Genomic DNA, 23,695 nt, shown 5'->3' with positions numbered 1-23,695 from the left:
TAAGCCATCATAGTCAAGTTTGCCATTACTTGCAGCTGAAAACATTCCTAAAAGAAATACGAACTTTATTTTATGAGTAAGGAAACTAAAACTACTCTTTTCCAATAAAAACTATACAAATAAAAAGATAAGCAGGTCTGAAAAAAAAAAAAAGTAAAGAATTCTTACACCTGATGGCAAAACAATCATCTTGCACCAGGAAATAAAAAGGAAAAAAGTAAGTAAGTAAACTTATTTTTCCTGAGAGTATTGTTCACATGTCTCTCAGGCTCAAAGCATATAGTGAACAATCCATATACAGTCAGTAAATATATATGCACAAAGCAATGTATACTTTTTATGGAGTTAAGTTTACCTTCTAATATACCTTCTTCTGTTTCAGAGTATTCTCTTTAATAATCTCTCTTTAAGAGCCATGAATAATGTCATACCTGAAAAAGTGGTTGTTTCCCCATAATATCCTGTCCCCATGGTGGAGTTGTATAGGACTAGATACGGAAGAGCCATTTACAAACGTTCTGAGGGAAGAAGAGGTCAAACATGCAAACAATGATTATCATGTTTTCTCCTTTAATTATCCAATACTATAAAGATCTAATTACTAGGAAAAACGGAATAATCAATTCCCCAAAATAATCAATTCCCCTGCCTCAGTGAATTTTATTACTTGTATTTACTTCTCTGCTGAGAAATGCTTACAGTACTAAATATAATAAATTACTATCCTCTACTTTTCAAAGTTCCAAATTTTTTTAGCATATTAAGGAGTAAATATGGAGCCATTACAGGCAATAGTAAAAAGCTGGTAGCGGTATACATTACAACTTAAATGAGTATGTCCAATCTACATGATTAATAAGAGCCAATCAACCAACTAGATTCTAGAAATAGAAGAAATGAGACCTATGCTAAATTGTTCTTTAACTTCCTAGAGCACAGAAAAGCGTTCATATCCTATCAATATATAAAAGATTTATAAGGTCCACTTGACTGCTTATCTTGACAATGGAGTTCAACAGAAGTGTGGATAGGACATAAAGGGAAGAATTTGCAGGGGCAGGAAATAAAAATTATGCATAGCACTATAAGACTGATATTTCTGGAATACCAGTTTCATCAAGCCTCTCTACTGCTGAAGGATTCATTTGCTTAGACATAGGATAAAGGTCAAGTTCTTTATCTTACCCTCCAGGCCCTATAAAAGGAAGCCCCGTTTATCTCTTTCGTTCTTTCCCCCTTCTAGTGAATTCTCAAATCCAGCCAAAAAAAGAAGAAAAAAAAAAAGGCTTATGTTCTGTCCACTAAACACAACTGACTGACTCTTTTTTCAAAGCCAGGCTTATACCAGTTCTACAACCTGGAATAGAGTTCCTGTTCCTCCCTATCCTCCCACCAAGTCCTATTCAGCTTTCAAAGCCCAGTTGGTTTCTGCTGCTTCTGTAAAAGCTGCTCATCACTTCAGCCTATAGTGTCTTAGTTTTCTTTACTGTCCTAAAGCACTTACCTGGCTTTATATTGCTATTTACTTTTTATGTACATGCATATACACAAAATCCTACTCTCTATATGTGGATTTCACTTACCATGTGGGTTTGTAAACACTAAAAGTAATTCGTCCTCCTATAGTCTGATTATTCAAAGTATGAGCTCAAAAATTATAACAAGAGGGAACCTACTAAAATTAGCAGATTTTAGCTTTTATGACATAAATTCCTTAAGTACAATGAGGAGTTCAATTAAAGGCAAATATATAGAAAGGCTAACTTTTAAAACCTATAGCAGTTAAGCCATAATTAGTAAATAAAAGCATGATTATAATAACAGTTTCCAAAGTGTGGTCTCTGTGGCGTCCCCAAGATCAAAGCTATTTTTATAATAATGCTAACTTGCCCTTTGCACCGTGTTGACATTTATAACCAACAATGAGTAAACTGCTAGTGTTTTAGCACGAACCAAGACAGTGGCACATCAAACGTTACTAGTAGTCACTGTACCACTCATGGCCACGCACTCACAATTTTTAAAAAACCTTTCCTTTGAGGATGTCCTTGATGAAGCAGTAAAAATTATTACTTTTTAAAATCCTGACCCTGAGTACACAACTTTTTAAACATGCCGGGTGACAAAATGAGAAGTACATAAGAAGCACTGTGTTCATTCACACCAGAGTGTGATGACTGTTCTGAGCAAAAGACATATACCAAGTGGTATCCGGGGCAGCCATTTTCTTGAAAATGGACAAAGCGAGGAAATGCCAGCTATAAATTTCAAGTGAGAATTGGGAGTTTGGAAACTTGTGTCAATGCCCTCCATCCAAAGACAACTAGGAGCATTCCTGTAGCTGAACAAGCTGGGCTGATTACTCATACACAGGGAGGGGACACAGTCGCAGGAAGCATGGAGCACCTCAGTGACAGTGTGCTCGGAAGGACTGTTGCAAGATTTGGGCTTTAGCCGGATGACTTGGCAAAAGCTCTGAGAGAGGGGGTTGGATGCTGTCAGAAAGCAGGAGTACTTTTATGATTGGGCATTTATCTATAGAGGGGAGACTAGAACGAAGATAAAGTTGTGACTGGTAAAGAAGTAACCGCTCACCTCAGACAGGGGAAGGTGTCTGGTATTTGGTGTGTGGCAGAGTGACCTTGGTTTTTGTCTGTGCTGAAACAAGATTATTACATGGCCTTCTTTGTCATGTTTTATAACGGCTTCAGAGTAACCTTGCCTGACGTTGGTATTCCGTAAGACTGTTTAATAGGAGCATAGCGTGCCCAGGCTGGAAGTGCCGGGACCAGCTCTGCTGTTCTTTCCCCTTCCTCATTTGCATCCTTCACTGTGAGCTGGACAGCTTCCCAATATTTAAAGATTTTTTGGATAAAATCAGTAATGATATTTTTTAAAGACTGATTGATTTATTTAAAGATTTTATTTATTTGAGAGAGAGAGAAAGAGAGTGCACAGGAGGGAGAGGAAGAGAGAATCTGAAGTAGACTCCGTGCAAAGTGTGACACGGGGCTTGATCCCACAACTGTGAGCTCGTGACCTGAGCCGAAACCAACAGCTAGACACTTAACTGACTGAGCCACCCAGGTGCCCCATGATTTATTTATTTTTAGAGAGAGGAGAGAGAGAGAGCACGTGGAAGAGTACGGGGAAGGGCAGAGGGAGAGGAAGAGAGAGAATCCCAAGCAGACTCCCCACTGAGTGTGGAACCCAACTCGGGGCTCAATCTCACAACCCTGGGATCATGACCTGAGCCGAAACCAAGAGTCAGACAGTCAACCAACTCTGCCACCAAGGCACTCCAAAATTAGCAATGACATTAATGATTATTCAGTATCATATAATGAAATGGATCAACATTTGAAGAATCAATATAAGTCAATTAACAGTTATAGACCATTATATAACAGGGCAATAACAGCTGCACAGCTCAAGGAAGCAAACTGAGAAACATTTAATTTATAAAATATTGTATCTCTTCATTCATTCATTACTTACTGAGCACTTTTTTACTAGTCCTCTATTACAGAAGAGAACCAAAAAAGAAAGGCCCTTATCCTCAATAAGCTCACAATCTACTGGGGTAATAAAGATTAACAGCCCACAAGAACACAATATGATGGGGCGCCTTGGTGGCTTACTCGGTTAAGTGACTGACCCTTGATCTCAGCTCAGGTCTTGATCTCAGGGTCGTGAAGTTAAGCCCTGCTTTAGGCTCCACACTGGGCATGGAGACTACTTAAAAAACAAAGTTTTTTTTAAAAAACAATACAATATGAAGTCTTAACATAACAGGAAATATAAGGTGTACTGGAATATATACTAGGGACCCTTCATGTAAACCAAACAGGGAATTCCCCGAAAGTAGATAATGATAGAGCTTAGCCTTGAAGGTCTAACAGGAGTCAGCTGCCCAAAAGAATGACAGACACAGAGGAACAAGAGACAAACAGGAGGGATATAAGGGATTTTGCATCAAAAATAGTAGAAAGCTTGGGGCACCTGGGTGGCTCAGTTAGTTAAGTGTCTCCCTTCAGCTCGGGTCATGATCCCAGGGTCATGGGATCGAGCCCTGCATTGGGCTCCCTGCTCAGTGGGGAAGCCTACTTCTCCCTCCCTCTCCCTCTGCTGCTCCCCCTGCTTGTCCCTTCTCTCTCTTTCTCTGTCAAATAAATAAATAAAATCTTTGGAAGAAAAAATAGTAGAAAGCCAGCTGGCTGTATGTAAGTGACCCAGGAAAAAGATTAGAGTGTTGGCATAGTTCCAATCAAGATTTGATGAGGGCCTTATTTAAATAAGGCCATGGTAGTGAATACAGAGAGGAGAGATGGGTTTAAGAGATATTAAAAAGTTCAACGTAAAGGACTTGGTAACTAACTGGATAGCTTCATTAAGTGAACAAGCAAAGGCCAAACATGCTGTATAACACCCACAACTAGTGTACTTTCTTCCTCTTAAAAATTATGGTGACATTAATACTAATGAAAGTACATTACCTGGTGTTCTTCTGAGGAGTCAGCATAACCTGGCCTTCTGCTGTGATGTCTATAATACAATGTTCAGGAAGAATTCCCATTCCACATAGCTGGATATCTTGGGAATTTGCTGAACCTATCAATGTATGTTCCTACAAAAGAATCGAAGTCACTGATTAATATTGTATTCATACATATATAAAAACTACAATCATCTCCTCTGAGCCCTCCTATATTGATCCATTACCTTAGCTAGAAGGTTTTTGAAGCAAACGGAATGGGGTAAGGGGGAATTTCTGGCTTTCTCTAAAATATATTCTACAAGGTATAATTCCTTATAAGGAATAATGCACTGAGTTGAGTTTTACCTTTTAAACCTAAAGCTGTAGTTTTATATCAAGGTCTATACTACATTATTTTCCATTGCAATCTTGATTCCAAATATTTTATACTACTCTCAGAGCATGAGACACGTGTCAATAATGCACCGAAACTACTCGTCTGAAAACTACAGGTACCTAGTTGTACATCACTTACCTGGTCTCAATCAAGACGATCAACTACAAAGACAAAAAGCTATTCAAATCTAACAAGTCTGAAAAGATTAAAATTACTTTATGAATCCCGTGGTCTCCCTAATCCTCACAGAAGATATGATGGATGTGTTCTTACTGTAGAGTCACAACTGTTCAATTCTTGAAGCCCCAGTCACCAGCCTTGCTTTTTGGCGGGCAGCTGAGAAAGCAGATATAAAAATCATGCTCCCTCGTATGCACTTCAACACTTGACTACCGGTACATAACTAAACATTGATAACAGCTGGATGTGTCCCTAAGCCACCTCCTCCCTCCATACACCTAGATCTGCGGTCAGATAAAAACTATGTTAGTCTCTGCAAGCCATATGCAACCACCCAACTCTGCCTAGTAGTGTGAAAACAGACCACACACAAATGAACAAGTGTGGCTACTTTCCAATAAAACTTTATTTATGAGCACTGAAATTTGAACTGCATATAATTTTCACGTGTCTGAAATATTGTGGTTCTTCTAATTTTTTTTCAACCATTTAAAAAATATAGAAACCATTCTTAGCTCCCAGGCCATAGAGAAGCAGGCAGAGAAGGAGATTTGGCCGGTGGAAGTAGTTGCTGACCCCTGATCATGATGACTTCACCCAGTTACTTCATCCAGTTGCATGGGTTTTAAATACTGTTGAAACAGGGAAACTAAAGGGACCCCATGAAAAACTGCTGTTTTTGCTCCTTTTCCTGCTTCTATTCTTGCAAAGGCCTATACCCACCCAGACACACACCTTATAGAACAAATAATGTATGTTTTCCTTGTAAAGGTCAAGGAGTTAATGATTTCTTTGGAGTCTTCCAGCACAATAAATACCATCTAAGGAGTGACCAAGTCCACTGACTCACCAAGCCCTCTGGCTCCAGGGCATAAGTGGCTTATGGAGGATACCTAAACACTCCTCTCTGTTCCGGGATGCCTGAGAAGACACAATTCTCAATAAAAATCCCAGGCCCCAAGCAAAGAAGAGACTCACTCTCCTTTGCTTTCCATGTCTCCCAGATGCTCTGTCTGTATCTGCACTCTATGTCTTCAGTAAACTCCGCTCTCTCTTCCTCTAGGCCCGCATTTGATTTCTATCCTGCAAGAAGGCAAGGAAGGACCTTCTTGGCTGATCCTGCAGGACCCCCTCGAGGGGGTCCTCAGACCCCACCTGAGGGCAACACTGTCTTTATATAAATTAAATCACCAACCAGAAACTACAGGCTTCAGTTCCATTATTTTCCTGCCTCCACTACCACTATTCTAGTCTCATTAACCATTATTTCTTGCCTACTTGGATGCTTAAAGACATTTCTTTTTTTTAAAGATTATTTATTTGTGTGTGTGTGTGTGTGCTTATTTATTTATTTCAGTGAGAGAGCGCACTCCTGAGTTGGAGGAGGGTGGGGGGAGGGATGGGGAATTTCAGGCAGTCTCCGCCCTGAGCGCAGAGCCATCAGGCTTGATCTCAAGACCCTGAGGTCATGATCTGAGCCAAAACCAAGAGCCGGCTGCTCAAACGACTGAGCCACCCAGGTACCCTCCTTAAAGCCATTTCAAAGTGTCTAAATGTCATTATAAATGGCATTTGAGTGTCTAAAGACATTTCAAAGTGAAAAGACCAAAGCAGAACTTTTGCCCACCCAACCCCAACCCAATGAATCTATTCTCTTCGCCATTAATAGTGGTTATTGCCACCACCCAGTTAGTCTGCTAAAAAGCTTAGATGCTACTGAGTCCTCTCTTTCCTTCACCAGCCAACCCCTGGGCCCATGTCAATCAGAACATCCCGATAGGCTGTCCTTCCACAACATATCCAGAATCAGCTTATTTTCCCCTCTACTATCTACCTCTACTATCACACCTTGCTCTGTTCCTGGGGTGAATACATGAACCTCCTGCTACTTCCTCCACTTCTAATCCTAATCCCCCAACCCCATCCACTACCAGCACAAGAGCTGATCATGTGATCTCCCTATTTAAAATCCTCTAGTGGCTTCCCTTTGAACTTCTAATGAAGTCCAAATTCTTATCCAGGCTTACAAAAAACACTGTGATGTGACCCCGCCTACCTCTCCACCCTAGCTCCTGCCACTCCCCCTTCTCCTGGAAAGATAAGGCCACAGTGGCCTTTTATCTGTCCCTTGAGCACGCTGGCGGTTTCCCTGGTCTGAAACATTCCCTCCCGCCCCTTGATATTGGTAGTTTCTTATCATTTCTATCTCACCCTTAAAGGGCACATTTTCAGAGAGATATATCCCGAACTGATAATCAGAAATAACCACCCCATCACTCACCTATTTCAATTCTTTACATAGCACTGACTGTCGGTGGGCTCAGTATCTATCTCCACAGCTAGCATGGAAAAAAGCAGAGAACAGCTTGACCCACTCTCCACTCTAATCCAAGCACTTAACACAGGCCTGGCCCACTTAAGCATTAAATAAATATAAAAGAAAAACAAATGAACAATCATTTCCCTTCAGACTCAAAAGAAGACGATTCTCTCCTCTTCTTTGCTGCTAACTGTTCTAATTATGTTGTGGGTCCCAGTGCTTCTCACCTCTTCTGGGACCTCAACCTCATAAAAAGGGCCCTTCCCCACTAGTATTTTCATTTCCCCTTTTCTGGAGGTTTCTTCACTCAACTATATTGCAGTGGTGTTTCTAAGGAAACAAAGAGCTGGGATCCAGAGCTGTCCCATGGTATCCTATTCAATCCCCAAGGAGTGTATATAATGCAGAGGACATTCCACATAAACCTTTACTCTTCACTACTGGCTGAGGTTTCCTGGCCAATCCCCATACTTTTCTAATCTGCAGAACAAGACTTAACTGTGTAGATACCGCAAGTAATACTTTATGATGTTCAGTAGCAGGCCTAAAGAATCTATTCCATGCCTGTCTCCATTCCCCACTTTGGTTCTTCCCACCCTGTCTTTAAAACACTAACTCCATGCTGGAGAGAGATTCCAAAAGGAGGGAAAAAATGTCTAAAGAGAGGAATGCCTGGCTGGTTCAGTTGGGAGGATCATGTGACTCTCTATCTCAGGGTTGTGAGTTCAAGCCCCACATCGGGTGTAGAGATTACTTAAAAATAATAAAATCTTAAAAAAAAAAAAAGTCTACAGAGAAAAAGGGCCCAAGGCCACCTAAAAAAGAGAAAATCCCCAAAGCATTGGCTTAGGCCATTTCCATGTATAATCCCATTTCTCCACCTGTAAGAAATTCTAGAAGAAGTCCTAATAGTGACTTTGGTGGAGGTGGAGGTAAGCCTTGAGTTATATATTCCAGGTTGGAGTCTGAGTGCAGAACCATTTCCTACTACCATCTCCAACCGCACATAGGATCAGGCCCACATCTGTGCACTTGCTCTTGTTCTCTTTGCCTGAAACACTTACTCTTCCCTTCATCTAAATGAGAGTGTCTTTCAATACCTAGGTCTAGTTTCATCTTCTACTTGAAAGTTTCACCATTAGGCGACACTGACTTCTCCCTTATCTGAACCCTGATTACATTCTGAGTGGGTATCACATTTTACTACCTGTTGCACAAATGGTTTTTTTCCCTTTATTTAGACAGCAACCTTTATAGGACTCCTGCATCTTCTCCAACAAGGAGCACAGTACATGATACATGGTGGATGCTAAGTATCTGGTCACAGACTGAATTAAAAATTACTGGAGACGAGATATTCACACAAACATGCAAAGGTCTAATCCAAATTCTAGAAGGAAAACTTCATTTTTTCAACAAATATTATACTGAACACCTACTATGAGCTCGGCATTGAGTCACTAGAGATAAAAGAGAGACAAAGTCCCAATTATGGTGCTTACGATCTCAGCAACAACTTAAATCTCTCATTTGAGGTTATAATCTATTCTGATTTGGATGATGATTCGCCAGAATCTCAACCACTGAGCTCTAAAAGCTCAATCTGCCAAAGCCTGACTGTTTGATGTTTTTTTTTTTTAAAAGATTTTATTTATTTATTCGACAGAGACAGAGACAGCCAGCGAGAGAGGGAACACAAGCAGGGGGAGTGGGAGAGGAAGAAGCAGGCTCCCAGAGGAGGAGCCTGATGTGGGGCTCGATCCCATAACGCCGGGATCACGCCCTGAGCCGAAGGCAGACGCTTAACCACTGTGCCACCCAGGCGCCCCTGACTGTTTGATGTTTAAACAAGCTGGACAATAAGCTTTTCGACAAATTTCTCCTATTGTGCTCCAAGCACTGCAGTAAAAATACTGATGAGGAAAAAAATAAACTTATAGGTTGGCATAGAGGTTTATCTAACAAGTAAGTGCTATGAAAGTACAAGGTAATCAAAATAAGATAAAGTTAATCAGGGGTGGCTTTTCAGTCTCTATGTGGTATACGGATATAATGATTCTTCTTTTAAAAGATTTGTTTGAGAGAGAGAGAGAGAGCGCAGGTGTGCACCAGGGGGAGAGGGGCAGAGGGAGAGAGAGAGTCTCAAGCGGACTCTACAGCGAGCATAGGGACCAACACGGGGCACGGGGCTTGATCCCACAACGCCTAGATCACAGCCTGAGCTGAAACCAAGAGTTGGAAGCCCAACCAACTGCGCCCCCCAGGTGCCCCTGGATATAATGATTCTTAAAGCATACTAGTTTTCAGGAAAGCTTTAACAAATATGAAATACTAGATTTAAAAATCTCGGAAATAATCAAAGGCTAGAAATGGCTTTTTAAACTTTCTTCATCCATTTAAATTTAATTTCACTGGAGATGATTAGTTAACTATTCTATGAATTTATTGTACCTTGCTTCCTTCATAAACCAACTATTCATGTGGCTCTTTTAAGAACCTCCCTTTGATCAACTAAGTCCTAAAAGAAAGAGAGAAAGAGACAGAGAGGGGCAGGGGAGGTGAAAGGAGGGAGGATAGGACTTGTCCACTAGTGACATATTTCACAGGGCAAGCCTTTCTGAGCCTGCAAAAAGGAAAAGTGGCATATCAGTAAAGCCTGTGAGGTTCCTCAGCCAGCCTTCTCAGATAATTTCTGAAGGAAAAGGTAAGTGAGTACCAGAGGCACTAAGCAGAAAAGTACTTGTTACTCCTCACATATCTAAATAATCAAAATTCTTTAATAAAGAAGTCATGCTGGCTTAACAGAAACAAGACTCTGAAGACAGCTGTTTTGGAATGGAGGTGAAAAAGGCAGGAACGTATCTGTCCATCTTTTGCGATTTTAAGTACTACACCACAGGAGTCCAACTGCTGCTGACCCAAGAACTCCTAATGTGCCCTAACAGTGTCTTATTCATCTTGGGGTCCTTGAAGCCTAACCCACAGCTCCACAAACAGACTGGCTGCTGCCTCTGCCATGCTGGGCCCCTCAGTCAGCGACTGAATACTGGCCAAGAGGACAACAGGCGGTTTACTTTCGATGGGAGCTATGCTATAGGATTAACATGTGTTTTAGAGCTGCTGCTGAATCACTTATCAAGGTATGAATCCTTACTGAGTGTGTATATGTAGAATCTGCCCCAAATCCTTCAGAATCAGCCTTGTTTCCCGGGCTATCCACAGCTGACTTGTGAAAAGAGTAGATCCAGAACTACATAAGCGAAAAGCCCACCTGAAAGATTTGGTGGGTAATTCAAAGGCGTGCTTACAATCAATCACACTATGATCCCATTTCTGTAATGTAAAAATATATATCGCTCTAAGTCTACAGACATACATATAGGGATAGATCCAGAGGATACAGATAAAACTATTACATATTAAGTGCAGTCATCTCTGCATGTTGGAATCTGGGCACAAATCCCCCCTCTTTTTCTAATATGTGTTTATAAAACTCTTCAGAAAACAACGTGTATTACTAGCATCGTGTTTTTAAGGTGGGGGAAGCAGTTCTTCCCTCTAGAAGCTTGGCCGGCACTGGGTAGAAGTCTCCAAGACTACTGCAGAATCACAGGCAGGCCTTGCTTTGCACGAGAACACAGAACTGTAAAAATAACTTTGCAAAGAGATCTTAATAATCAACGGGGAAAACTGCAATTATTCCATGACTTTTTTAAATGTCTGTAAAAACATTAAGAATTCTCTGTTACAATGTATAAGGAAAAAAATAGTAAAACTATTTAGTATACTGTAGTTCAGAATATTAGGCACATTGAAACTTAAACATTTTCTTTGCAAGAAACTTATCAAGAGTAGTTTGAACACTACTTGTCTCTTTCTTCTCTATATATATATAACTTACAATACGGAGTGAGCATATTTTCTGTGCCTTGGCGAACTGTGATACTCCTTCCTAAGCATCTGCCATTTTAACCTCTGTGCTCCAGATGCTGCAAAGTATCTCCAAGAGCTCCTTCAACAGGAAGTGTTCTCTGGTGTCACTCACTCCCTTTGGGACATCTTCATCCTTCTCGTCACACTTTCATGACTTACATCAATAAGTTCACCCTCACTACGTTTCTCTGGCTGCATATGTACCACCTCACGAACACCAGTGGCATCAACATTATTTACTAAATTGTGGTAACTGGAATTTGTGTGTGTTGGAACCATGCAACTCAAGGACTGCCCGTGCATGCAAATTAGATACAAAATCGTCTTGGGAGTTATGTTCCATCTACGGTTTGGCCACTATACCCTGCCTCTGCCAGTTCCAGACTAAACAAATAAATGGAGGATTCTGTTCTGGAAGAGACTCACACCACTTGGAACTAGAAAAAACATTAGAGATCATTTAATCCAGTGCCCTCCTTTTATAGATGGGGTGCTGAAAACTACCCAGAGATGTGAAGTCATCTGCCTAGCATCTAAATTGATTTCAGAATTCGAAGGCAAGAAAAAAAACAAAAACGAAACAAAACAAAAAAACGCTCAGCCTCCAAATTCCTGCTTCCCACATCATGGTATCACTTTACTGAAGCAAAAAACTGTTCTTGGACTGAGATCATCCTTCTGAATGTGCTTGGTCATGAATATGCTTTTGTCGTGGGGTTAGCTTGGGCAGTGAAGAAATCAACACTGCCTCAAACTCTGCCAAAACAGGGTTGACCACACAGTCTGAAACAGAATCTGGACACCTCCACACAAGATGACCAGAAATATTTTGACTACTCTCCAAAAGTCTTTAAATAGTTTCTTTGTTTAATTTTTTAGTTAAGGAACAGATATGAATCAGGTTTTTTCTTGTTGGGCGTATGTGTTTGTGTGTTCCAATTTGAACTTCATCACATCAGAAAGAAAAAGAATTCAGAGTTCTGAGACATAAAAAGGGCAGAAGATTTGAGTCTTATTCTATACTGCATCTCTCCTAAACCATATGAATATCCACAGCTGACACCCTAACACAAAATGCTGCCACCATCATTAAGAAACGCAGTACGTTGGGGCGCCTGGGTGGCACAGCGGTTAAGCGTCTGTCTTCGGCTCAGGGCGTGATCCTGGCGTTGTGGGATCGAGCCCCACATCAGGCTCCTCCGCTATGAGTCTGCTTCTTCCTCTCCCACTCCCCCTGCTTGTGTTCCCTCTCTCGCTGGCTGTCTCTATCTCTGTCAAAAAAATAAATAAAATCTTTAAAAAAAAAAAAAAAAAAAAAAGGAAACGCAGTACGTGATGTGATCGTTTACACTTTTTTTTTCAATAAATAAGACTAATATACGTAAGGTACCACACAAAGTATCAAATAAGAAATGTGGAATATTTCATATTTGTATAGTGCTTCTGTTTACAAAGTGCTTGTATATATCAAATCTCATTTAGTCCTCACAGGAACACTGTGAGGTAGCCAGACAAAGCATCCATTTATAGAGGAGGAATCTGTAGACTGCAGGGGGCAATGGACTCGAGATCACACATCCGTTAAGCAGTGCACCAGACAAAAACACGGGTCATCTCCCTGCTACTCTCAGGTTGCTCCCACTCAAGCACCACATCTGAGAGCACACACATGCTGTATGTATCAAAAACACGATTTAATTCATAGCATAATAAAACGTGGTATCAGATACTCATTAATAAAGGGGCTTTATCAAAATAACACAAATCAATTATGCCAGGATATCTCTGATAAAAACTGGGAAACTAGCCAATGCGTCGTGAGAAATGTCTTTAGTCTCCTTAGAAATGAAGCCACATGTTTTTTTTAACTTTAAAGCAGTTTCCCACTTTACCAGCTCATTAACTTTAACTTCCTAGTCACCTTAGTTAAATCTACATATATAGCGCCTATATTGTAAGGGGGGAAAATTTTCCTACTAGTATTTATTAACCACATGTCAGAATCATATAGTCCACTACCTAATTCACTTACGCTCAGGGCATGACAAGGCGATTGTGAGCTCCTCATAATTTCTGTAGTGGCTCAGGATTCCCGCTCATTCTAAAGTTGTCTCGTCTCCCTGATATGTGCCACAATTTACAGATTTCAAGGTACATCACTATTTGGGTTTTTTTCTGTTCTGTACTCGGACCCTCTGTCTCTAAGTGACCTATTCTTTTTTTTATAAGTTGATGATACAATTTGTAAAATTTTCCTAAATTACTGGAAACACAAAATTCATAGTAAGTGGTTGCACTTTCTTTAAACATTTCGTCTTGTAATCTAACCACTCACAAAAAGGTGTGCTTCATATAAACCACAAAATCTTTAGTCTACTAATAAATCATTTAGTTTTTAAAGTCTTTCTTTAAGCTTTAAAGTTATCTACTTAACTCCCGGGTATAAATCACAGTCAATAATAGTAGCTAAAGTTACTTAATTTCTTGGAAATAACAACAGAGTGTTATTTTTTTCTATTACCAGGTTGAATTACATCACTCGAAGACTAAAAAGGGAAACTAATCCTGGGGGTGCCTGGGTGGCTCAGCTGGTTGAGGTGAGACTCTTGGTTTCGGCTCAGGTCATGATCTCAGGGTCGTGGGATGGAGCCCCATGTCAGCCTCTGTGTCAGCAGGGAGTCTGCTGGAGATTCTCTCTCTCCCTCTCTCTCTGCCCCCTTCCCCAGTCCCACTCTCTCTCTCTCTCTCTAAAATAATAAATAAATAAATCTTAAAAATAAATAAAGTAAAAAGGGAAACTAATCCCAGAAACTCAAGATTTTCTACACTTCAGCTTATTCAAATAAAAATAATATGCTAATTCTCATTATTTTGGAATAAGGATGGTTCTCCAAGTTAAAAAAAAAATACCATGAAATACTGTTCTATATTGTGGCAGGAAGTAGTAGCAAAGCCTGTTACCTCACCTTTAAATAGTAAACCAGAAGTTCATTCAGAGCCGGATCAGCATTCAGATTAACAAGGAAGCATTTATCATCCCCAACTTTAATCCCAGAAGATTGAAGAGATATTCCAAGACTCTCAAGCTGTTTCTGTCGCTCCTGTAAATGCATTAGAGAAGTATTAATTCCATAACTATTGACACAGCAAGATATAAAAGGTCGTACATTGGAATAATTATTAAATAACTTTAGGATTCAAATATGTTATCTTAGGACATGGTATTATAGACTATTGCCTTTTTTCTCTCTCCAAATTATATAATGTTATTTTATCTTATTAATTAAAACTTTATTTTGAGAAGTAAAACCATTACCAATAGCAACCAAGTATACTACTGAGTTCTCAATTTTCATTCTTGAAAATACCTAACGTCTTCAATTTGTCTTTCTCATTTAATTCTGTATATATGAGCAAAGGTGTTCTACTAACTATGATCTTTCCAAAAGGCCAAATTTTAAATACACTCTCCCGCTTGATAGCCTCAGTGACTCCCCAGCCAGGATAAAGGCCAAACTCCCTCAACAAAGTCCACAAGGCCCTTCGATCTGGCCTGTTTCCTCTCCATCTTCACGTCTTATCATTCCTATTCTCAAAGCCTGTGCTGTAGTTATATGGAACTCTTCCAGGTCCCTGAAAGGGTCAAGAATGCTCTCCTTAGCTTAAGAGATTTTACACCTGTTTCTTCTGTCTGAAGCATACTTGTTCTCATACCTGGTAACTCATACTTGTTTACTTGACCATTTCTCTATGAGGGCATGGATATCTATCTGCTGTGAATTCCTAGCACCGAGCACAGTACATAACACACAGTGAGCACTCAAAACGTCAGTCTTGGTGAATGTCAAAATAAAACTTGCATATGCATTCAAGTACCATTTTCACAAGTATATGAACCTTTCTTTTTTGTGCCTACCTGTCTCTGAATCCACATGATATACAAGTGTATGTATATGAGGGGATACACCCCTGACTTCTGCAACCAATACTCTAGGATTAAGGTATATGAATTGGGGCAGAGCAGGGTGTCTTTGACTATATATAAATAGCAAGTGGTAATGAGTCACGGCCACCAAAAGCCTTTATTCTGAGGAAAGACAAGACAAGCTAAGTCATTTAACTAGGACCACATAGCAAGTTTGCAATACAATTAAATTAAAGCCTGAGGATTTTGCTACTTTTAGGGATCCCATCCCAAAATTATCTGACCGTGGACCATTTTTCTTTACAGAAGACTTATTAACAATTGGTGGCTATATTGCCAGAACTACATTTTGGGAAATGCTAGCCTCTTTTGAAAGAAAGGCCAATGACCAACAGACTAGGTCTTTTTCCATGAGAGAGGAAAAGCAAGCTCAGCAGCACGGAAGCCTGGGAGCTCGCAAAGATAAGGTGTTAAAAGAGGTGTTGGATAAAATCAGGCACAGTCCTCCAAAGGGACATCTGACAGAGGAAGAGAACAGTTAGGTAAGGAAAGATGCTAACGATAAGATTCACCAGCATTAGCATCGCAATTTCACTTAGACCCACCCTGCCTTGTATCAGCAAAGCAACTCAAATACAATAGCACTTCAAAATCAATGTTTACTTTTCGAGTAGCTCAAAAAGGCTCACACATATTAGTTCTAAACTGGATAATTATTAGAATGACTTATAATTTATGAAAAACAAAAAGTGAAATATGTAATGAGAAATAAAGTTCACACACTGGAATATTCTCTTCTCTGTAATTTGAAAGAAATGCATTAAAACAACCTAGTGTAGGGATACATATAAAACAAGATTGGTCATATGCTGATCTTCAATGAAACTGGATGAGGCCACATGTGGATCCATTATACTCTTCTCTTGTTTTTATCTATTTTTGAAAATGATTATAATAAAAAATATTTAAAAATTAGTCTGCACTAATATAACATCCCCTTTATGCTACATAATAGTAGTACCATCCTACAACATCTGATATGTAGATTGATTCTGGACAGCACATTTAAAGATGGAACCTGCTGGGTGACAAAAGTAGCAAGTTCTATATATTTACTAATAGGAGGAACAGTTGAAAACACTAGAGATTTTTAACTTTACAAAAGGAGGGGAAGAAGGCAGAGGTTGCCTTAAATATCTGGGTAATGACTATCCCTGTCTTATAGGGCTATTGGGGGGGATTATATAAAATACTGTATTTAAAAGCACTTAGCATAGGGCCCAACACAGTGTATGCAATAAATATTTGCTATTATTATTACTCTCAGTTATTGTACCCATTCTCTTAGCTTTGGAAGAACAAACTAAGGACCATGAGCAGAAATAAAAGAATAAAAGATTTCGATTAAATAGCTACTATTAGAGTCGTCAGAGCTGTCCAATCATAAAAAGACTGCTCGACGGGGTACTGGCCTCCACATCTTTAGAAATACCACGTGTATTTCTAAAACAGAGGCTGAATACCCATCTAACAAGAATGCCATGGAGTCAGTCTTTTACTAAGTAGACGACTGGACATTTAGGATTCTTTCCAAATCCTAATGTTCCCACCCTAAAAATTTTACAATTCTATCTGTATTAAGTATTCTAAACATAAGAGATAGTCAGCTCAGATTTAGGTATTTTATCTTATTGAGTTGTGATAATGAAGCCAGAGGCTTATAGCCTAATATCTACCACTAATAATTTTGTAGTTTGGGTAAGTTCCTTAGGACTGCAAAGCATTTAATAGAATTGGGGGTTCAGAGTCAGAGGCTACATAGCAGTTACTTCATTTAAAAAATGTTTATGACCCTAAAAATATTTCTTACATAATGAACTATTAACTATAATTATGTCTTCTTTATCCTTCAAATTAACTTTTAAAATATAGACTCTTGGGGGGGCGCCTGGGTGGCACAGCGGTTGGGCGTCTGCCTTCGGCTCAGGGAGTGATCCTGGCGTTATGGGATCGAGCCCCACATCGGGCTCCTCCGCTATGAGCCTGCTTCTTCCTCTCCCGCTCCCCCTGCTTGTGTTCCCTCTCTCGCTGGCTGTCTCTATCTCTGTCAAATAAATAAATAAAATCTTTAAAAAAATATATATATATATAGACTCGTGGATCTAGGTTCTTATTAGTGGGGCTAGATTTGCCATCTTCAAAGCTAAAAATCAAAAAAGGAACTAGAAATAAACATTGAGTTGCATTGCACAAACTGCCACGAACTTTCTCTCGCTTTAATCAGGAAGCACGAACCTGTGCAATCTCCTCGGTTTTCCTTAGTTTCTCCTCCCAGGTCACAGTCATTTCCTGGATTAGCTTCTCTGATTCTTCTAGCCGGTCTTTCAGTTCTGGAGATTTCATTGCCTACAAGAAAATGTTTATTTCATGAAATGTCTGCACCATGCCCTGAAGAGAGCATGAACTAAATCCAGAGGATAAAAGTAACAATCTGCCTTCTCTCAGCTCTACAATCCGCCGAGGTCTCTGATCTACCGAAGACAGAACGATGAATGCCACTGACACATAGCCTCTAGTCTGTATGCACGCGACAAGCTCATTCAGTTACCCATGGTGGGCTTGAAAGGAAGACTTCACTGCTTTCCTCCAACTGTCACTGCAAAGATCTAATTACATTTAGGAAGACAGAAAGTTCAAGCTCTCAAGGGCTTATTTTGAAATCCCAATAGGTCATACATCTAGACTCATATGCTGGCTTCATTCTAGTCTCTACTGATGACTTCGGGTATTGATTCAAGTACATACAAACGAAAGCTGTACATGTTGCAAACTGAATGGTGTTATTAATACCAGAAGATGGAAACAAAATTTCAAAGAATCTTGATGAACTATAAAATTATCCTTGTAAAAACAGGATAAATTTCAACGGCAAAAATAAAAAAAAAAGATAATTGTTTTGACCATGTATTTTACTAACTTACTACCAGAAAACAGGTTATAAGAAAGAAAAGGGCTATGGTCCCAACCCCAGGAAAGAGTCCCACAGTGCTGGGAAGTCATGGGAACAGAATGCTAATTAAACTAGAGATTGTGAATCTGGTATTTTATTTCACCTTTGAAAAGAGGATGAGCATTTGGTTGTAGGTTAGAACTGTATAGGTTTCAAGTTCAGTAATGGAACATAAACACCATACAGAATCTACAAAGGGTAGTGGAAATAGAGCACCTCTAAATAGATGGGTATTCCTTTTTTTTTTTTAAGATTGCTTTATTTAATTGAAAGAGAGAGCGAGAGAGCATGAGTGGGAACGGCAGAGGGAGAGAAAATCTGAAGCCAATTCCCCACTGAACGCTGAGCCCGACATGGAGCTCGATCCCACGACCCTGAACTGAAACCAAGAGTCAGACACTTTACCGACTGCATCACCCAAGAGCCCCTAAATAGATGGGTATTTTTGCTATAAAATATTTCTTCTACAAACAGAATTAAGCCATGACATGGAAAAACTAGATCATTAAGATGTGGAAGAACTCCTTCAGATTTCCATTCTGCCTTCAACCAGTGAACAGATGATACTACAAAAACCTGCCTGAGTCCTCTCCCAGTCAGTCTATGCCCACTCTCCATCATTTTCCGCACTAATTGCATACACTGTTTCAAACACCTCTCTCCCTCTCTCCTTTATTCTTAGTTATACCTACACCGTGGAAAGAAACATTTTCTCAATTCCCTTTACTCTGTCCTCCTGTTCAATCCTTTCACACCTGTAAAAACTCTCTAAATTTCAACTATGACCATCTGTCTGTCTTTACTTATCACTCACCTCAAATTTCTCTTCCTATAGGAAACTCAAAAATTCTAAGTGGAGTACTTATCTGTATCCTACAGCTATGGGGAAGAAAATTCAAATTCTAGCTTTTCCTAGACCCATAAAGTGTGGCTTGGCTGTGCTTTATACCTCTGCTTTGGTTAGCTGTTCTCGGAGCTTTTCTACTTCTTCCCGGAGATCCCGGATAATTCGTGCATTAGGATCCTCATTCACCACAGCATGGTTCACGATGTTCTTGGCGCGATCTGCATACCGCAGAGTTGAGAGGGTTTCGTCATAGTTATCGGCTGCTGGACTGACGGTGGCCACCATGGCTGTCTTGCTGTTACCCCCAAGACTGTCCTAGATGAAGAAAGAAAGTGAGTTGGATTTTTAAGTTGGAAGAAAACATGATATGAGGAAGTTGAAGTCAGATAGGGTGAAAGAACGTTCCAAGGTCAAACATGTACTTAAGGACAAAGCTAGTACTAAAATACAGATATACTGACTCATGTCCCATGCTCTTTCTTCTCTGCCAAACTACTTTTCCGCAGAAAGGAGATCTGGTTTGTAAGAAAAGACAGAGAAATACAAGGAAGCCTACATTTATTCCAGTTTAATAACAACTGGTTCTAAGCAGGCTACTCAAAAAACAATGATTTCTTAAATGCCTAAAAATCTTCCTTAGAGAAACTGAACAATCATGGTATTATTTGTTATCTGATCAAAGAGTGAGTACCTACAATCTACTCCATAATGCCATGTACTTCCTGAGAGAAACTGAACAATCATGATATTATTTGTTATCTGATCAAAGAGTGATTACTAACAATCTACTCCATAATGCCATGTACTTGGAAACTCTAGAAGCCTAAATAATGGCTCAGAAAGTGTTGCTGTTACAGGCGACCAAGCACCTTGCAAACTTTTTCAAACGTAAGGTATAATTACAGTCTTATAAAACAAAAGATATGTTGAAGGTACCTGATTTTATTCCCTCATTGATAGCATTTCAAAAACTACGAAAACAGCTTATCTTCTACGTAACCACTTCTACAGTTCAGACAAGGGTGCTAAAGAAAAGACACTCATCTTCGCGATGCTAAAACTGATCGGTCTGGTGAAATGAGCTTTAGAATGGGCTCCATCAAATTAAAAAACTACTTCCACTGGAGAACATTAAAAAGTAACTAGATATAACTCAGAATTACAAAACCAGAAATCAAGTCCACCCCCACTCCGCTTCACCATCCAAAGGCCGTCTGTACTCCACCTGTGGCAGGCAGCCTCTCAGCCCCCAGTGATCCCCACCTCCTGGTATTCATACCTCAGTACCCATCCCCTTTCCTTGAGTGTAGGCAGGACATCTGATTTACCTCTAAGAAACAGAATACAGCAGAAGTCATGGCATGTCACTTCTGAGATGAGATTATAAAAAGACCATGGCTTCTATTATAGGTGTTTTCTCTCACTCTTGGGAAACCACTGTCATGCGGTGAGGTGGCCTTATGAAGAGACCTCAGTAGTGAACTTGGAAACAGATCTTCTGCAGCCTGCTGACAACCACTTAGGTGAGCAGATCCAACCCCAGTCAAACTTTGCACTGACAACCCCGGGTAACGCTTTGATTGCAGCCACGTGAGAGACCCCAGCCAGAACCACTTGGTTAGACCACACCCAGAATCCTGACCCATGGAAACTATGAGATAATAAAAGATTGTTGTTTCTAGCTGTTAAGTTTTAGGGGTAATCTGTTACATAGCAATAGATAACTAATAATACACTAACATACTGTCCCAAGATGAAAAGAATTACCCAAAAAAAGAGACTCAATACCCTCTTTCAGCAATAGAATATCGCTGAATTATAGATTCTCGAGATAGAGAGAAGACTCAAACAGGCCAATATGGGGAGTCGCAGGTCATAAGAAAGCCAACTTTACTCTGGGCAGCATTAACAGATATAAAATTCTTTCTTTTGGAGATATAAAGTTTTTCCAATATCAACATATCAAAAATTTGTGCAATCTGTGATTTACACAATCTTTGGACAGACTTTACTTAGTCCTCTTAGCCTTTTGTGAATTGGATTATTTTGCGGATGAAAAAAACCCCCAGAGGTTTGTTCTAACAAAGAAGGTCAAATTCTCTGCCTAAAGATCCAGAACTAGGAAACTGAACAGTACTCTAATCCAGTGGTATTCCACCTTCAAGTCCAATATGACTTCTACTCCCCCACAGCTACCCACAATTACATAGTAACAAAGTAACACTTAGCAATATAGACAGAGTTCAGACCTGAGGAACAAGTAAGGTGGCCAGACAGCTTTCCAAGTTATTCTGTCCTACTGCCAGAGACAAAATAATTCCCTAGGTAATGCTAACAGAGCAATACAATCCCAGACAACATGTGTGGGTGATTGACAATGTGACAATCCACTACAGAAAATCTGGTTTTCCACAGAAAACATAGTAATTCTACCACTGCAGGAAATATGCTCCAACACATGAAAAGGAAGGAGACATAAGTAATCTGGGCTCTAGCAGGCAGAAGCGACTTCCGCCAAGTCTGTATGATTGCTTGCTTTCCTCTTTGCTTCTAGAAACTGATCTCACACTGTTGGTGCCCAGCTTTGGCAACTTCCAGAAGAATGTCAAGATGCACATTAATGAAATTCCAATGTTATATATAAAGATCACAGGAATAATATCTCAGATTACAGTTCGGACTCGAGCAGCACCAGGGTGGAGTGCTGCCCTTCGAGAACTACTGGCATTCTGTCAGCCCACGCGAACAGCAAATGCTATTGGGCAAAAGGGGATTTGTGACAATAACGACCAACGGGACAAGGCATAGATACTGTGCTTCAACTTGTGCTGAGGAAAGGAAACCTGGCAAATGACAAATACTTGATATTTTAAAAGCCCTTGTGCACGAGGAACAATATGCTTATATTCAGAAATGGTCCCGTGCCATTAGCAAGAAGGAAACAGCAACAAAAGAACTGGCACTCATTCAAGGAGAAAGTATAAAGCTTCTTGTTACACTTTAATTGTTTAACTAGGCAAATCAGATGAGCTTTGTTTCAAATGTAGCAACTGCAAATTAAATGGACATAGGAAAGAAATTGAATTTTGGAAGGCAGGATTTTTTAAAGCTGAAAGAGCTCCTTGAAGTCCTCTAACGAAATTATTTCATTTTACAGATGAGAAATTGAGACCCAGGAAGACTGACAGACTTAACCAAAGGTCATAACGCTAGTTCAGAGCAGAGCTGAAAGTACTCATTCACTCAGCTCTTCACAGAGTTTACCATCTAAAGGGTGAAACTGGTGAGCAAATAGTCTATGGTAAGAACTAGAGTAGGAATAAACACAGCATGGTCATAGAAAACAGAACGAGCAGAAAGCCCTGTCTTGAAAGGTTAGGGATGACTTTCAGAGAAAGTGACATCTGAGACCTGAAGATGAATAAGCATCATCCAGATAAAGGCTCGTGGGGAGGGAAGTAGGAGAGACTGAAGAGAGGAAGAAGAATGTTCCAAACAGAATAAGAGTAAAGTCCTAGAAGTAAGAACACTCACCACTTAGATAGAACTGATCATAGTAAGAGCAAGATGAACAATAAAAAAACAGAGAGGGGTCAGATTACTGAAGGCCTAGTAAGTCACAAGTCATTAAAGAATTTGGATTTTATCATAAGAAGAGTATCAATTTTAAGAATTACAACTTCCTATAAAGAATGGAATGGAAAGCTGGAGGGAGATGTTTCAATCATCCAGGCAAGAGATGAAAGTCACTTTCATTAGATAAGTGGTAGTAACAATGGAAGAAGGTGGATTAAGTCAAAAGATACTCATTATTTTGAGCATTTATTACCAGAAATTATTTGATGTTAAGAGGCTCATATTTAGAAGGTTACACAGGGAAGCAAAAAACCTCTTAATAAGAAACAGTTCTCCACTGACCACTACCAAATGAGTAACCACTCCACACACCAAGAGAAGAGCGAGAAGAGCGAGAAGAGCACTCATGAATCTATCCCCCACCAAACCACCAAGGACAGTCATTTTCTCTGACTCCCAGTTGTAAATATCAAGAGCCTAACACGTGTAATCATAATGCAAACACAATGTAAAAACACTTTTAAAAGAAACTGCAAACCTTATGAGCAATTTTATGAGTTCAATGATAGTTATGTTGGAGGATACTAGAATTATATAAAATCGAACAAGGATTGGGGAGAGTTAGACTAATTTAGAATTAAAGAAGGAGAGAGCAAAAGAAACATAAAAGCCACTTCAGAGAATGATTTGTGTATCAACGGATTCTGAGAGGTCTTTGGAAAAACTGTTTAAACATTGGAATAAGTTTTGTAAAACTGCCCCACTTGTGGAAGGTCGTATGTTTTTTAAGTAAAAAGTATGACAAAAATCAAGAAAACTTCATTTTTTTTTTAGCCTAAGAATTAACACACAGAGGTTACAATTACTACCTAATTTTACTGAACAGAAGATAAAGTGAGTTTTTAAAATGTTAGGTCTGTTCCTCAGTTCAAGTATTTTCACAAGTTTCTATTAACATTTGGTAATACTAAAGTGCTTCTCCTAAAGAAAAGTGACCTCTGGCAAGATGTACAATAAGTAGCCTAAGGAC

General features: G+C 39.7%; 1 protein-coding gene across 1 annotated transcript in view; it reads right to left on the bottom strand.

The window, feature by feature from the left end:
- The window catches only part of KIF13B (kinesin family member 13B), a 193,543-nt gene that overhangs the window by 84,442 nt on the left and 85,406 nt on the right, over window positions 1–23,695 (bottom strand). The window contains exons 11-15 of the mRNA XM_045774018.2: window positions 19,192–19,404; window positions 17,528–17,638; window positions 14,274–14,408; window positions 4,497–4,627; window positions 432–518 (exon numbers count right to left, since the gene is read on the bottom strand). Of these exons, the coding sequence (XP_045629974.2) occupies window positions 432–518; window positions 4,497–4,627; window positions 14,274–14,408; window positions 17,528–17,638; window positions 19,192–19,404 (677 nt within the window). The remainder of the gene's footprint in view (window positions 1–431; window positions 519–4,496; window positions 4,628–14,273; window positions 14,409–17,527; window positions 17,639–19,191; window positions 19,405–23,695) is intronic.

The sequence above is a fragment of the Ursus americanus genome, chromosome 13, assembly GCF_024610735.1.
Source record: "Ursus americanus isolate L20-20 chromosome 13, mUrsAme1.1.p, whole genome shotgun sequence".
Classification (NCBI taxonomy): domain Eukaryota; kingdom Metazoa; phylum Chordata; class Mammalia; order Carnivora; family Ursidae; genus Ursus; species Ursus americanus.
Note: the sequence above shows the minus strand (reverse complement) of the source record. Positions and strands in the feature narration are given on the sequence as shown.